Source organism: Thermobia domestica, chromosome 8 (genome assembly GCF_964235325.1).
Source record: "Thermobia domestica chromosome 8, izTheDome1.hap1.1, whole genome shotgun sequence".
NCBI classification, from domain to species: Eukaryota; Metazoa; Arthropoda; class Insecta; order Zygentoma; family Lepismatidae; genus Thermobia; species Thermobia domestica.
Window position 1 is genome coordinate 232655084 of NC_137461.1, and position 17344 is coordinate 232672427.

Sequence of the window (17344 nt, forward strand, 5' to 3'; positions counted from 1 at the left end):
AATAGTGATAGGCAATTTTGTTCTTGGTAGCCGAGCCCTTTTTATCCGAAGAATTCTTAAGTATGTAAAGGAATACCGACGGTGAATCAGGTGTAACAGTGAAACAATGAATTGACTATTGAAAAATTTGAAAATGAAGTAAAGGGAGGAGAATGAATTGTTCTTTTACAAACAGGCTTTGAATTATAAGTAAAATGAAATGAAATGAAATCTTTCAGTTTTACGTGCCGCGGTTATGCCGGTTAGGCTAAAGGAGACGGTGATGATGAGTAATGAATGAAACGGTGGAATGAAGAAAGTGGGAAAAAACGGGAGAACCCCGAGAAAACCCACGCACACGGTGTTTGTCCATCACAAAGTTTACTTGGCTGGGCCTGGGATCGAACCCGGGACCCCAAGCACCAGAGGTGAACGCTCTACCACCGAGCCACTGCGGTCCTGAATTATAAGTAGTAAAACGGATTTCGCTAAGGATGAAGTCATATAAATCGGAAGAAAAATCTTCGCAGCAAGTAATTTGTTGTTGAGTTAGTAACAAGAAATGCAAACATATAGGACTGTTAGGCTAGTTTTTGCTGCTATTACAATGGCAAAATATTTGTATTCTACTATCTTCAAAATATTGTTTTTCAACTTAGATTTAATTTCGTATAAATCAGGGTGAATTGATTGATTTAATTGTGGATTGAAATCACAATACAATAAGATGCAAATGTATGTTCAACACAGTATGAAAACGAGTGTTTCATGCAGAGGATGATTATTCCCAGATAATAGGGGCATATTTATAAAGGAGTCCGATTCCCTCTCCGAAACAAATCTTTTTTAGATTTTATAACTTAAGGCGAAATTTGCTTATTTTATATGTATTTCGTGCCGCAAGCTAGCTTTTTTTTTTTAATATATATATATAAATAAAGGTATGCCCCTGCCAAATATGAGTAACTTTTGTGGGAAAAAAGTATCATGTTGATAAACGTCGCTGTATTTTTTCCTTATTGCTTAAGAAACAGTGTTTGGGATTAGAGATGCAAAATAGCCAGCTTCTTTGAATTGATGTTTTTTTATATATATAAAAAGCCGGCTTTTTAGGGAAAAAAAAACCGGAAATTTTGGCTTTTTTCATTTTCATGATTTTTCTATCTAAATAGCTTTCTTATAGTATACTGTATAGTTAAACAAAATTTCATGACCTAAATGTCATATTTCCCTCTAGAATTCACCATCATGATGGATGGAGCACATGTTTTATGAATTAAACATTAAGTACGTAGTAATTGAGAGCAATTTTAGAGGCTATATAACTTTGAGTCATCAACATTTTTTTCTTTAGATCATTTCATTTTAGTTGTTCGTGTTTCATTTCTTAGAGCTTAGTATTCTAATTTCTAGCACATAGTTAAACTTGTGTTTTTTAATATATCCGTCAGAGCATACTTCCACGTTTCTGTTATACTGTAGCTGTGTAATGATGTAGCAATAATCTTCCGGATGCAGCCTGGAATACCATTTTATACATATAATCAGTAAGGATTTAAAAAGTGTTTTGGGAGGGTTTTTCTTATTAATGGTTAGTTTTTTCTAAAAATGCCTGATTTTCATTTGAGGGGAGCTTGAAGTTTATGAGTAAAGACATAACTAAAATTTCGTTTGTTTTAGAAATTCCGTAATTTCGGAGAACATGCTTCAGTCCGAAAAACACCCCCACCCTAACCCCTTACGCAAATCCGTCATTGCTGGTAATTAGTAATAACAACAATTTAAAACATAAGAAATGAAATCAGTCAGGAATCACAGTACACGCACTATCTCTACATTCACAGATGGAATTAAGAACTTTTGTCGGAATGGTCGAATGCGGGACTGAATCCCGGATTTCCTAAAAGAAGCGGAAAAGCTAACCACTCACTCATGTTTGTTATGCTTGGCTTAAATGTATTTCGTAGTTTTTTTTTTTCTAGAGGAAGTTCCGTATGTTAAAAATTCAGAAACCAAACGCTGATGGTGGTTATATATTCCAGAGCCTTGAAAACCAAACGCTCAGATGAACAGTATTACGCATATGATCCTTGAACATAAAATTCAGTACTTTCCTGACTCTACTCAAGCTTAAGGAACAGTCAGTGCATTACAGAATTTGGGACATTGCCGATTTTGCATGTCCGAAGCACCTGATAGGTGGTAACAGATTATTACGTATGTAATAAATGAATAGAAAATAAATTTTCAACATTTGTGTTCTATTTCAAAGAAGTTTCTGTTGGGGTAGCAAAGGCGGAAGCAAGAGGTGCATTAACAAATTAGGTGATTTTTGAGCGTCCCATACAAAGATTGCATTTTTTTCAGTCTTTTAAAGTAATACGTTGAATTGTCATAAAACTATGATTATTTTTCATTGTTACTCTAGTACGAACCTTTATGAAAGTCTCGGAAGTCAGACATAATAAACTTATAGTCTATAACACATTGACGAGGGAATGATATTTATTTATTTAACTATCACCAGATGCAGCTCAGAGGCTATTTTATACTGGATATCTGACAACATGGTAAGGATTTGGGAAGGTATCGGCCAGGGCCTGTTCTAGTAGGTACCAACCCGGCATTTGCCTGGTAGGACTGAGGGAAACACTGGAAAACCCCAGTCAGGATGGTCGGAAGCGGGAATCGAACCCATGACCTCCCGAATGCGAAGCCAACGTTGTACCACTTGAGCCACTTGATATACGTAATGAACGAAGAGAAGAACATGTTATTTTTGAGAAGGCTACTGCGTCGAAACTTAAATTTGTTTTGTGCGTTTGTTCAGTAAATATATTATTACCTTCCCGATGCGTTATTTGTTTGAACTTACACACATAGTACAATAAATTCTGTATGTCATGTAACAGTTTTTCCTTGTTTTTGTATTTTTAATTCACAATAAAAAATATTGCTTGTAATGCATATGAAAGTTAAAACTTAACTGCAACTTATTATATACACGGATTAATTTTTTGTGATTCATAATAAAAATGTGTTAAGAATTAAAATTGTTTGAAATATGTTTTCGAAATTCATGTTTATTTTCGAGGTTTTGTATTATTATGTGCATCCACTACTACTTAAATGAGTTTTTGTATTGTAGAGAAGCGAAACAAAACCTGCTTTATCAATTTAAAGCAGAATTTGGAAAAAGCCCAAAATTTCCCAACCCAAAAAGCGAAGCAGAAAAAACCGAGTCCTTTCCCCCCCCCCCAAAAGAAGACGGATTTTTAAATTAAAAAATCGATTTAAATCAAAAAAATCAACAAAAATGATTTTTAAAAAATCATGTTTTTTTTTTCAATCTGCTATAAACAATAATAATAATAATAAATGTGCGTTCCGGGTGTGACGCACACGGACACTCAAACCACGAATACCATTCTTCAGTCGCAAAAGTCTGTGAATATTCACACTTTACAAATCAGTGAAACACTTCAGAACAATGAGGAGATTTCAAGCTTTCGTATGATGTATATATTTTCGAGAAAACATGCTTATATTTTACTCTTTAAAAAAATTAGGAAAAGGTTCCGGGTGTGGCCTCTGAGCAGACCTTACAAGTTAACTCTGTTTAATACAAACATACCTACGAGTTTGAGCAAACGGTTTAACAGGAGGTTTAAACACAGTCTTTTTTCTAACACCTAATTTGAAATACACATAAGACTGTTAAAAATTACCTGGTATAGAACACAACTCTTCAATAAACTGAAGCTACTTTTCAGTAAATTTGACTTATATATTATGTTTTTAAAAAAATACATTTTAAGTTGTAATTAAACTTCTTAAATTTAACTAGTTTATCAGTTTATTCCTAGAAAAATGACTATATATTAAACTTGTCGTACACTGCAATGTTAAGTCGTTATTATGTCACACAGGTACACTAGTATCACAAAAATGGCAGTTTCTGTGTTAGTTTTGTAACACAATATTTTATACAGGAACTTCCGTGAAAGTTATACACCATTCTGTGTTAGCCTTGCATTTCAATTTACGGAGGAGAAATTATTTTTCTAATTTCATCTAAAGAAACTGCTTACTCTTTATTACCAGCTGCGTATTTCGAAAGGTTCAAGAGATATAATTTTCATCATTTTCGTTTCAGACACGCCCGACTGGCAAGACCAAACATATTTTTTTATTTGTGTTAGTTTTGGCACTAAAAAAATTCCACTATCGCGAATTTCCCTCGCCTGCAAATCCGCTTCACTTATTTCAGTAGCTGAAGGAATAGAACAGGATTCAACTTCATCGCTTGACTCGTCGTTAGAATCTGAGTAGACAACTACGAGGTCTAAAAGCGAAATATTTCTGATGGAAGAACGAGAGAAGACAAGGATTTTGGGTGGGGAACTAATAGTTCTTCCTACAGTAAGGAAGGTTTTGTCATCGGTGTAGAATACATGGACTTCAAACTTTTGATTCGGTGCAGATTGTTCCAGCGTTCGTTGAGTATCGGCTTGCAGGCTTGAATTTCTTTCTTCGCAACCAGAATGCAGCAAACATCTCTCATTATTTCATATGCCGTAAAAGAATTTGCGTCATCAATCAACATTGTACTTTTTTAAAAGAACAGTATTCCAAACTGATCTGTTAACAGTCCTGTCAACTCCGTTAACTGGTCCTTTGCCGTGGGATGCTGCGAAGAAGGACCAAGTTGCTGTGATGTACAAATTTAAAGAAAAGCTACTGTCAGTAAGCTTACCGTACAGAACTGAACCCAGCGTCTAACCTATTTCACGTTAATATTGCTCTGAAACTTATCAATAATGTAATTCCGAAGGAGACCTGAAATCTTCACCCATCCCTAACTTATACATATGAAACACAATGAGTACCCTCAGAAATCGCGGTTGGGTTTACTTCGAATTTTTATGTCGTTCAGACTTCAAATTATTTTTCAATCATGAATTAACAGAAAGAAAGCGCATAGAACAAAGATGTCACACCCGGAACTTAATATATTGGACTCACTCGGAACCCTTATTTTACAGTTAACACTGTCGTCAGAGCAAAACATAGACATTGACGTAGGTTTGAAACGTCATAAAACTTATTCTCACGTATTTTGCTGTTAACGTAATTAATTGTTTTTGAGTAAACAAAACTTTTAGCAAAATTTGGTTCGGGTGTGACACGGGCAGCGCTCTTTATGCACTTCCTAGACATGCATAATAACACCAAGGCGAAACAAACTTATTTTTGTATATGTAATGTAATACATAGAGCAGATTATTTAAACCAAAAGAAAATCTGGTTTAAAGAATAAAAGATTTAATCAAAAAAGAAGAAAAAAAGAAATATTGTTTTTTTTTTTTTTTTTTTTTTTTCATTGAAAACCATAGTTTTTGCCAACCTTGGCTTGCAATGTCTTTCTACCCTGCACGGCAGTTCGCCGTCGCCGTTCACGGCAGTTAGCCGGATGATGAGAAGGGCTCTTAGAGGAAGACGGTATGGAAATTAGAAAGTCACAAATGAACAAGTCAATACTATTTAATGCAAAATATTAAGAGTAATTTTTCATCATATAAGGTTCACACTGATCTTGAAAGTCGCGGAAGATTATATATATATATATATACTTCAAAATATGTCAAGAGCCAAGGAAATGTGTTACATTTTAAACAAGTCAGGGAAAATGTAGTCAGATTGTGCAAAAGTTTTCGGAAAATTTCTCTTACGTAAGGAATGATAACATCCATTTAATCTGCTGACAGGAAATATAAAGAACTCAAATGATCATGCAAATTCAGAAACAAACAGAAACACTGTAAAAAGAAGGGTTATCTTTAGAAGTAGAAAAGCTTGAGGAGCACCAAGAGCTGTTAAAATTTTAAGCTTTGATAGAAGAACAAACTAAATTTAAAAAGAATCGATACTACAGTTAAAAAAAGAAAGTAGGCTCATGGGTGGTAGATCATCAAGAAGATAGACCAAATTTGATATTCATTTACTTGTATTTGTTTGTTATTCAAAGTGCCGAACTGTATCATTGTTATTTAATACTAATGTTTTAAGTTAGTTCAAGTGTAGGAAGTTTAACTCATAAGTCATTTATAGTCAAAAAGTAACCTTATACTATATTTAAAAAAATAAAATAAAATAAGAAGAGTTTTGAATGGCTGAAGAGATGGTGGAAGCTGATTGGAAAGATGGATTTTTTCCTAAATCTAGCCGTAAAAGATAATGTTCACGTTATCACAGGCGAGGAAAAGTTTACTACTTAATCATGGAAATTCAAAGTATTCAATGTCAGTCTTTGACTGGAATAATGTATTAATGCATTTGTGCTGAGGTTATACTGTATTGTCTCTTGGAAGCTCATAGATTTCTTTACTGTCTATGGGAACCTCCTTGGTCTGTATCCCTAGAATCATAAATTGAGTTTTAGTGATTAGACCACACATGCCTATGATTAATTCATACTCCAACTGGTAAAATCAATAATGTTTTGTTATATGGTGTGAAAGTATATTACCCTCTTACTGCGAAGCCGTATTGATGAAACGACGTTAATTTTGGCCTTGGCCTAAATAAACATTTTGACTTCTTTTAATAACTAGAACCACGTGCCCAAACTAATCTTTGGAGTTTCGTAATTTTTGTACAGGTCATAGTCGTATTCAAGCATAATAGCAAATTAATTTTACTTGAAATATAGTGGTAGGTGGATACTTGTTAATATTGATATAATATATTAATTATTTGGTAATCAAAGCATATGCCACCTGTTTCTTTCTTATAGTTCTCTGGCAACTCCTGTTGAAATTGATGGCAACATCATTGTTGACAGCATCCTTTCTACTGCCAAACGTCAGCTCATTGCCAGTGGTTTTGACAGGATTCCTTTACCTGACATCGATAACAACTTCTGTATAACGGTAATTTGCTATATTTTGTTTCTTTGCTGTAGTTATGTATTTCTCGATTCAATAACTTAAAGGAGCAGTTCGAGTTAAAAGCAAGTTTGGTGCAATAGAAAGAGTAACAAAAAATAAGAGACCCGTATTTTTTTATATCTTGATAGGCCGTCTCGTTCAGCTTCTACAGGGATTTGTTTTTGATGAATCGTAAATGCTGACGTCATGGGTGGGATACGCGAGAAACTCAATGTGAGTCAGCAATGTACGCAGCTGATAAACCTTTAATAGTGCATTGGATTTAATAGATTGTGTTTTGGATTTGTTAGCAGTCTTGCTCTGTGTTGAATTCTTGAGGGACGTTTTAGTTAGTTCTTTATCCTACAACATTAGTATAAAAAAAGAGCAGAGAGAGAGCAGTAGTTACGTTTGTTGTGCGAAACAGTGTTTCTTCCAGACATGTTTTTTAGGGTGACACTATCTCCTGGAGCTCTGAGAGATTCCCCCGGAGGAGACTAAAATAATACGTCTATAAGATAATTAATATAATAGTACTGTGTAAAAATAGTGTGCCTCTCCGAATACGAAGTGTCCCCCCGGAATTTTTTTCTAAAAGAAACACTAGTGTGAAGTAGAAAACACGTGTTAGTACAGCGCGTGCTGTGTCTGAAGTGAAGTAGAAATGCCTAACACCTGCTGTGTTTTCGGTTGTAATTCTTGTGCAATTAAAGCTGAGGACATAAAGTATCTTTTTCTACGTTTCCATGTCTTGAGAAATCACCAGATCGATATAAATTATGGCTCAAGAAAATGAATGGGAAAAAAATGTACCAAATAGAATCACTCGTGTTCCAAACATCTTGAAGAGCCTGCCTTCGAGAAGTCAAGTTTACTGAAAGAAAAGTTAATGCCAGTGGCGGATCTATGCTGGGGCCGGGGGCTTAGGCCCCCCAGTTTTTGAGACAAAATTGATTTAAGCTATTATTTAGATATTTTTGAAAGTTTTTAGTAAACATGATATACCTATCATAGTCTGGGTTCTGACTCCCCCCCTCCCTAAATTTTACCGTTTAGATCCACTTCTGGCTAATGCCAGGAGAATTATTTACACGCAAACTGAGAAAGAATGCTGTTCCAAGTATATTATTGAAAGGTTTAAAATCCGAGCCATTGAACAAGCACCGAACTATGTCCAGTTACTAACGTACACATATCGTACAATTGACGGTTGTAGTCAAGACGAGGCATTAGAAAGTAATAGAGACGATATCACTCATGATTCTGAAGATACTGCTTTAGAAATAAGTTGTACAATGTGAATTAGGGAGTGAAATATACCGGCTTGTAGAAGGACTCAGTTACGATGACTGTTCCTGAAGACATTGATTCGTCGTTTAATTTCTCTGTATCATGTGACAATGATGATGAAACGGGTGATGAGAGTTGTTCCGCGGACAGCTATGCGAATAAAAGAAATTTAACCGGTGAAGTGTTTTTCGTATTCTGGCAAACTGCACAGATATGTTATTTCATTTTTGCCTTATATGTTGCGCTCCTGTACATACCTTGAAGCACAAAATTATAGGGTCAGCGTTAAAAATTGAAACAAAACGTGACAATGAACATACTTATGTTTGGGAATCGGAAGAATGATTAAAGAAAAGGTACTTAGGTGTTGCAGCAATCTCGACCGCCATCTGCTTACATGATATTGGTTTCGATTTTTTTTTTTTTTTTTTGAAACGCTGAACCTATGCTTTATAGGATACGTTTTATAATATTATAAAAACGTTTGTACAGCCCACCATCAGGTATCATTTTCTACATGCAGATGATATTTGTAAGTCTTTGCAATCAGTTCTGGAAAAGGAAACCGCACTTAGAACGTGCCACCGCACCTCTCACAAACGAAATGCTTGGCACTGTGTAGTATGTAAGCCTGCTCTCGCTCCTTGACCACCAATGACGTCATCACAAAATCTTTCTTCCTCTGTTACTCGCTAACGACTGAACGTATCGCGGTCAAACAAACACTATTCCTTTTAGAATTTTCAACTCTACAAATGGAAATAAATTGTAAAAAATGCATTTCTAAGTCGAACTGCTCCTTTAATTGACCAAGCAATATGAGTACTAGTGTTGTACTTTATAAGTACAAGTAAGGCAATTTCTTCTTGTTTTGATTGGTTGTTACTTAATTTTCATTATCACTGTGACAGAGAAAAAAATTAAGCAATATTATTAAAATTAAAATCATACAGGATTCCTGCTGGTCAGGGAAGTCTTGGTGCAGGTCATGGAAACTCAGAGAAAAAGACTGGAAATCAGGGAAAGTCGGGGAAATTTTATAAAATGTATTTTTTCTAACATTAATTGCACACCAATTTCAGCTTAGCCAACCATTAATGATCACAATGTGGAACGTTGCTCAGATTTATATGGGTGGTAAGTGGAATGTACGTACAGAGCAATTGATTATTATTTATCTCTAAGGAATAAATGTTCTTATATATAAATATTTACCGTTATTTATTCTTATTTATATGTCAACGTCGTCCAACACCTGTCATGAAAGTCAGGGAAATAGATTTCTTCAGATCAATAGGAACCATGTCATATCACTGTTAATAAATTTTTAAAAGTCTCGTTTATTTTAGCTAATATAACTCTTAGTATATGTTATAATGATTGTATGAAAGTGAAAGTAAAATTGAAAAGATTTTTACAGAGTAGTTCATGATAATAATAATAATAATAATAATAATAATAATAATAATAATAATAATAATAATAATAATAATAATAATAGAAATTAATTCAAAATGTCCCGGGTACCAAGACACCATTTATGTTAAAATCCAAAATTTGATCAAAACAGAGTTTTATATTCATAGCTTGTACTACTGTTTCTACAGTATGGCATTGCTACACTACCTTCTTCTGACATTCTAATTGTACACACTTCTTATCAGAGGTACATTTACTTGATTGGCATACAAACGACATATATTTGAAGTCATACAACTGTTTGAGCTAGTCACGATGTCCTCAGTAGTAAAACTTGTATATGACGTTGGTGTATATTTCCTAAAATATTATAAAATTACAGTTTTGGATAAGTTACGTGACAGTTACGTTACTTCATCACAAAAGCTAGCACAGTAATGTTGAATTACGTTATAGAGAAAATAACAAGTTGCAGTCACATGAAATGTAAAGGATTGAAGTTATACAGACGTGTTCAAATTATTAGACTCAACATTCAGTTTCTGAATATTTTACTGTTCTTAACAATATTACGTGAGAATATACATTCGAACTTAGTCCAAATTACTACTTTGTAACTCTGTTTTACTTTCTAGTGGGTGTGGTATATGCTTTTCAATATCAATAAAACAAATGCGTACGTAACATTCAAATATAATTACTATAAAGCGTCTATATCCAAATTGGAAACAAAAGATGAAATGGAATACTTACAAGAAAATTATCTCTCACACAAAGATTAATATTTCTTATGAACTCCCTTATTCTTTATTAAGTCTTTTATCCTTTGTGGCATCCTGTGTACGAGTTTAGCACATTTTGCCTTCAATTCAGCTTCGTGATACCACAAATTGTTGATCTTGATCAATTGAAGTTTGGTTCTAATGTGCTTCTTCTCTAACTTTTCTTTCATGAAGCTCCAAAAGTTTTCAATCGGGTTCATATCAGGGCTAATGCCTGGCCACGGAAGAACACTTTCGTTATCCTCGAAGAATTTTGTCAGAGCTTTGGCCCGGTGGCATGGAGCTCCACCATGCATAAAGATAAATTGTACGTCATCAAACCAGAGTGCAGTCTGGGAAAGCAATCTTCTTGAAGAACCTGTAGGTATTAGTCGTGCTTCATTGTCCTCTCTACTATATACGATCTTCCAGACCCGAAGACAGAGATTACACCCCAGACCATGACTGAAGTAGGATGCTTCATGGATTATTAAAGACATTCTAACTTGAATTCCTCCCAGGTCAATGTCGCACATATTGTGAACATTCGTCAGACACAAAGATACATGATTCATCATTGAAACACACTATTCTCCAATCGTCAGCAGTCCAATATTGTAGGCCTCGTGCCCATTCGAGGCGCTTCCTTGCCATGATATAAGTAGACTCTAATTTTTGTTTTCTTTCTTGACCGTATGCTTTTATTCCCTCGGCATTCGAAAGAATCCTTCGAACACTGAGGCCAAATGTTTGCGCCATACTCAGCCATTCTTATGCTTAAGTCTATTAGAAGTTGCATTTCTGTTTCCCAAAACCAATCTTTTTAGTTTTCTGATACCTCTTAGCGATAGCTTTGGTTTTCGCCCACACTTCCCAACCCTATTTTGGCTCTTGTTCATTGCAACAGAGATTCTATTCACAGATTTTTGTTCCATCCCAACTTTACTAGCAATGTATTGCCGTGTATTCTTATTACCACCAGAAGTATTTTGTTAACTTCTATTTGATGCGGAGAAAGGTCTTTTGCTTTTCCCATTATGCTGCAATCACAGGATTGCACAGAATAAAGGATTGCTACACGAAACACGTCACGATCATTTTAAACTGGCCCATTCGAACTGTTGAACGCTTTGAATATCGTTAACTTCCTACGACAGCAACCACAACACTTCAGACTGTAACTTGTTGATAGGAACCACAATAGCTATCTACAACTGAAACACTGCTTTCAGAATTTTCTCCCCTCACTAATACCATCTGCTGTTCAACCATAATATCACCACTTCAGCTGTGCAGTAAACAAATGAAGGATCTTATATTGGTGGTTTAACCATTCAATTAAATTTTCTAGAACTCTGAAATTAGGACTCCTACGACTCCTACATCAATTTTGCATTTTTCGAGCGTGAGTCTAATAATTTGAACATGTCTGTAGTCCTTTCCAGAGTAGGAGAAAGAAGCTTACTTTTAGATGCTTTCTTAAATTTGCTGAGGAAATCGTCGCAATTGAAAAATATTCTCTAACTACGCAGAAGTGATGTTTCAAATTCCTTTCATTTGTTTGTCCCAAATTATGTTATATTTTTAAGATTAGAAAAAATAAATAATAATAATAAAAAAACTTCACTCATTCCTGGTAATTTCCCTTTGTTTTACGGGATTCTTCTTTTATACAGTACAACTTCTCAGAAGTCATAAAGAAACATACAAGAATATTTCGGCTTGAACTATCAAGCACAGAAACAGAAAGGGACTTGGTTTTGAATAGATCATAAAATTTTGAGACCTCAGAAATTCCATGGTACATAATTTAAATGTTGATAGCAATTAATTTCCACACTTTGAAATTCATTTTCTCAATCTTTCAAGGAAACCTTGTCTTTTCCGCCAGTTCCAACTTTAAAATTTACAAAGGGTTTATCCGGTTTGCCATAAAGACCAGACTGTCACGTGATCAGGCCAAAAGTCACGTTGCGTGCTAAATCGAGTCTGGAGATTCCAGATGTAAGATACTTCAAGCACGTAACCTCCGCGTGGGGCACCCTGGGCAATTCGCAGAAAATGCATATACTTTATCGTTATTGATTCTACTCAAGCAACTTGACTTTTGACAATGTTCTATCAATATTTACCTTAACTTGCTATACCTCGTTTTTAAGCTCTTCATAATGTCTTTGTAATAAGCTTTAAAGTAGCCATCTCCTTATAGTTTTTGAGATATATGGAGAATTTCATTTTTCTCATTGATTTTCCATTGACAGTAATGTTCATGTTTCGTAACTTTTTATTTTAGGAGAATTTTATTTTGGGATATAGAATCTACATAGTCTCTTCTACATTTGAGCTGAGTTTTAACCATCTCCCACGTTTGGTTTTTGAGATAAATGGAGGAATTATTTGTTTTTCATTGATCTTCCATTGGCATTAATAGTGGAGTGGATTAGAGGAAAAATTCATAAGAATCATGCATATTGTGATAAGAACATAAAATTTTGAGTCTAGTAATATAGTAACAAATAAATTCTGACGTAGACCCCAAAAATCCGACGCCAATTTCCTGGAATTTCAGGCGCTGGAACATCTGGAGCACTGGAGAACGATATGTTATCGCTGGAATAGCCATTATGTGAAAACGGTTTGACCTACAGAGCCAAAGTAAGACTCAAATGCAAGAGAAATACCAAGCCTTTAATTTAAATTCTATATTGTCTTAATTGAACATCATCCAGGGCCGCACGAGGGGCCTAAAATTCATTAAAAAAAAAAAAAAAAAAAAAAAAAAACTATGGCGTTTTTTTATGGTTTTATACATCTGGAAGCTTTGGTTTAACAGATATCGCAATAACACTCTTGTAAATCGTTTAGCAAAACCTTAAGCTTTACGTTGATATCCCTTTAATGTATATGAAATCAATAGTCTCGGAGCTATGTGCATTTAAAGTGATGCGCTACACCACTGGTTTCCGTTCATGTTAGTATTGAATAAACGCCTGCAGCCATCACATTTTACTTTATCATTTTGTGGGCAAAAAATGAATGCAAAAGTGACCCACCCAGTGGTTGTATCTGACACCGAAGGAAGCATAACAAAGGCATGTAAGTTTCCTCTCAGTATACAGTTTCAAATGTTTAGGCAGCAGTGAGAAATTAAACGCGGCTACGTAGATGTTTGTAGATAATTGCAGTGGCTGGCTACAGTGACTCCCAGCTGAAAATGTGGTTGTAATGATAGCAACTTTGCGCCGTAACTGAAGAAATCTATTTATATTTGACAAAAGAGGAGTTGTGTTGAAAAATCAAATTATATTTTATCATCAAGAAAGCCTTTTAATATATCATTTGTGTGAAAGAAGCTTGAAGGTGGAACTTTAAATAACCAGCCGGTCTTTCTGCTGTTCATTGGGATGTTGATATTCAGGTAATGTTGATAAAGTTTTTGTTTAACAGAAACAGAGTTGAGAGAAGATTTATATATCACAAGAATCTTCGTTGTTTCTATGCTACCAGAATATATAAAAATTCCTACTCAATTACTGAATAACTTTCTCGCAATCTGTATGAGAAGGTGCGTTACCAGCGTGGATGACAAATGTCCCCTGGATGACTCCACTGAAATCCAATGTGCCCGTTTCGACCATAAATCCTGATGAACTGCCTGAACAAAGTAAGCTATTGTCAAGCAAGTGGCTGGAACACATCCAAGCAGTTGCAACAGAAAGTCTTGTAAATACGCCAAACATGACATGGACAGCTTTTTATACTTGTGAGTATCGTGGTAAGGTTCCATCTAAAAGTCAGTGTGTTTTACTTCCGTTACTTCCAGATTCCATAAATTCGCCTGCAATGATTCGGCATTGCTTTGATATAATAAAGAGAACTTTATCTTCATTGAATCCATCTCAAGTACCTGTCATTACGTGTGATCAGCCTGTTTATGCGATGGCAAAGCAAGTACAATGGATGCTGCCAATTTGTATGGAGAAGACTTAACTATAATTATGATGGGTCCTTTGCATATCGAGATGGCGTCTCTGGAAATGTTGGGCACGTGGTTAACTGGAAGTGGATGGACGGATCTTTTGGTTGAGGCAGGCGTAACAACTTCTGGAAAGGCCGATCAATGTTTGCATGGTTCTCACGTTAAGTGAGCTAGATATGCGCATGAGGTAACATCAGTAGCATTGTACATTATACTAAGGAAAGCGTACGTAGAGTATGCGGCTTCTGGTTCTGATAAACATATATCATTTGAAGAATGGATTGATATTCGACAAAGTGAATCGGTTCAGTTTAAATACTGGTACACAGTATCACAGTTGGAATTAATGCTCTTAAATTTCTACACAGTGTGCGAATAGCAGATTTTGAACAGTATGTAAGCTCACTATCTCAAGTATGCCCTTGGATGTTTTCTCTTGACCATACTCACTACGCAAGATGGATGTCAGTGTTTGTTAAATCTTTACAGGAACTTAGGGTTAGACATCCTGCCATTTATGAGGAATTTGTCTGTGGAGCTTTTGTAGGTTCCAAAACAAGTCGACCACATTCTTGTATGGAACATGATCAAATGCACGAACAGTGCAACAAGACGGTGAAGTCTGAAGGTGGTGGAATTGGAATTCTCGACAACTCAAGTGCGTTGCTAAAACGGATGATGTCCGGACCTGTAATTGCCAACCTTGTATCGGGTTTTGAGGAAGAGTGTGGATTGATCTCAGATAATGATGATCTCAGAATGCACCACAAAGAATCATCTGGCGCTAAGAATGATGCGGTTTAAAAATTATGTCACAGAACTAGTACGTGTGTTCTCAGAGAATGGCAACAATCCTTTTATTCAAGAAGGTAATGAACATTTTGGTGTTGCGACTAATTCTATAATGCCCGATGATTCAGTTAAGTCGGTATACATTGCTGAAACTCTTGGAAGAGATCAGTATAACAGTTTTAAACAGAAACGGTTGCAGCTGTGCGGTAAATTACTGTTTGAACCAATTAAACGAAATAACCTTGCTCTTTGTCGCAAGACAATGGAAAAACTCAATCCTGAACACCGCCCTATTATATTTCATCCATATTAAAAATGATTGTGCTCTCTTCAGTCGTCTCTTCATAGCATGTCATTGTCGACAGGGAGATCTATCCTACTTTTTTGCTCATAAAAATCTGGGATATCCTCCGTCAATTTCTGAAGATGGATTCATGCGCAAAGGACTAAATCAGATGTAGTTACATGTTTAGAAAAATACGGCGACACCCAATTTACCCCTCCACCTGATACATGTATGATATGGACGGCTCTGCTATCATCCATATGTTGAAGCCGTCACCATCACAAACATTCCATGATTACTTGCAGATGAAAGTACATCCTTATATTTCATCCATTCTATCAGAGAAGAGCAGAGTAGATCTGGTGTTTGATCGTTACTTGCAAGATAGCTTAAAAAGTGAAGAGAGACAGAAACGAGGGTCAGCATCACGAGTTCGTGTTACAAACTCTACGCCCATCTCGAAAAATTGGAATCTGTTTTTGCAGAATGGAGAGAACAAAAAAGTCTTTTTCACTTAATTGCAGAATCTATGAACGAGGCTAAAATACCCAATGAGAAAAATGTTATTTGCACTAAAGATATTGACATATGGGGTACATTTGACTTAACTATACACGGTCCACTAGCACCGTGCACGCATGAAGAGGCCGATACGAGGTTGCTTCTGCATGCCAAACATGCCAGTAAAGCAGGCCATAAATCCATTATCATCAAAACGGTAGATTCAGATGTAGATGTCCTGGCTTTGCATGCTTTCTCCAAACTACTAGTGTTTCACCTGTTGGTTGATTATGATGTTGGTAAGCATAAACGCTTTTTTCCTATTCACCAGTACGCGGAGAAACTAGGGACAGAAATCTGTGACTGCATTCTGTTTCGGCACGCATTCACCGGATGCGATACTGTATCTGCCTTTGCAGGTCGGGGAAAGAAAACAGCTTGGGAAGCGTGGTGGACAAATCTAGAAATTACTGCTGCATTTGTAGAACTTTTACATGCGCCTTTAAAACTAGACGATACTACATTCATGAAATTGCAAGGTTTCACCGTGTACCTATATGATCGAACCAGCAACCTGTAAAATGTAAACGACTGTCGTCGAATGCTTGTAACAAAAAAATGTCGTCAGTTGGAAAGCCACTGAGGCTGCACTTCTCCAACATGTGAAAAGAGCCATTTTGCAAGGATATATTTGGTCACAGTGGTCTGCGCTACAACCTAATTTGCCAGATCCTGAACAGTGGGGCTGGAAAAGAAGTGATTCAGGGTATACACCTTTATGGTCTGTGCTACCAGAACTTTCCAAGCACTGCCAAGAACTTGTTCGTTCTGGATGCAAATCTCTGTGCACTAACATCTGTAAATGTGCTGACCTATTCCTTCGATGCACAGCCTTGTCTGCCTATGATGGTATTTGTAAATGACTATAAACTGATGCAATTACTACAGCAAGAAACTGTGGTTTACTTAATTTAAATTTTTGACTTTATTACTATTTTATGTAACTTTTCTTCATGAAGTGACCAAATAAAAAGTACACCATAGTTTTTTTTTTTTTTTTTTTTAATGAATTTTGGGCTCCTCATGCGGCCCTGGATGATGTTCAATTAAGACAATATAGAATTTAAATTAAAGGCTTGTTATTTCTCTTGCGTTTGAGTCTTACTTTGGCTCTGTAGGTCAAGCCGTTTTCACGTAATAGCTATTCCAGCGATAACATACCGTTCTCCAGTGCTCCAGATGTTCCAACGCCTGGAATTCCAGGAAATTGTCGTCAGATTTTTGGGGTCTACGTCAAAATTTATTTGTTACTATGTTAGTAAGCTCTGTGCAAAATTTTATGTTCTTATCACAATATGCATGATTCTATCATTATGCTACCCCACTATAATGTTACTGTTTCGTGCTT

At 35.7% G+C, this 17344-nt stretch overlaps 1 protein-coding gene across 6 annotated transcripts in view; it reads left to right on the top strand.

Annotated features, from left to right (window-relative positions):
- The window catches only part of LOC145693489 (uncharacterized), a 156407-nt gene that overhangs the window by 105208 nt on the left and 33855 nt on the right, over positions 1–17344 (top strand). For all 6 annotated transcript variants that reach the window (XM_081769533.1, XM_081769532.1, XM_081769535.1 and 3 more), the window contains one exon: positions 6776–6911. In XM_081769533.1, the coding sequence (XP_081625659.1) occupies positions 6776–6911 (136 nt within the window). The remainder of the gene's footprint in view (positions 1–6775; positions 6912–17344) is intronic.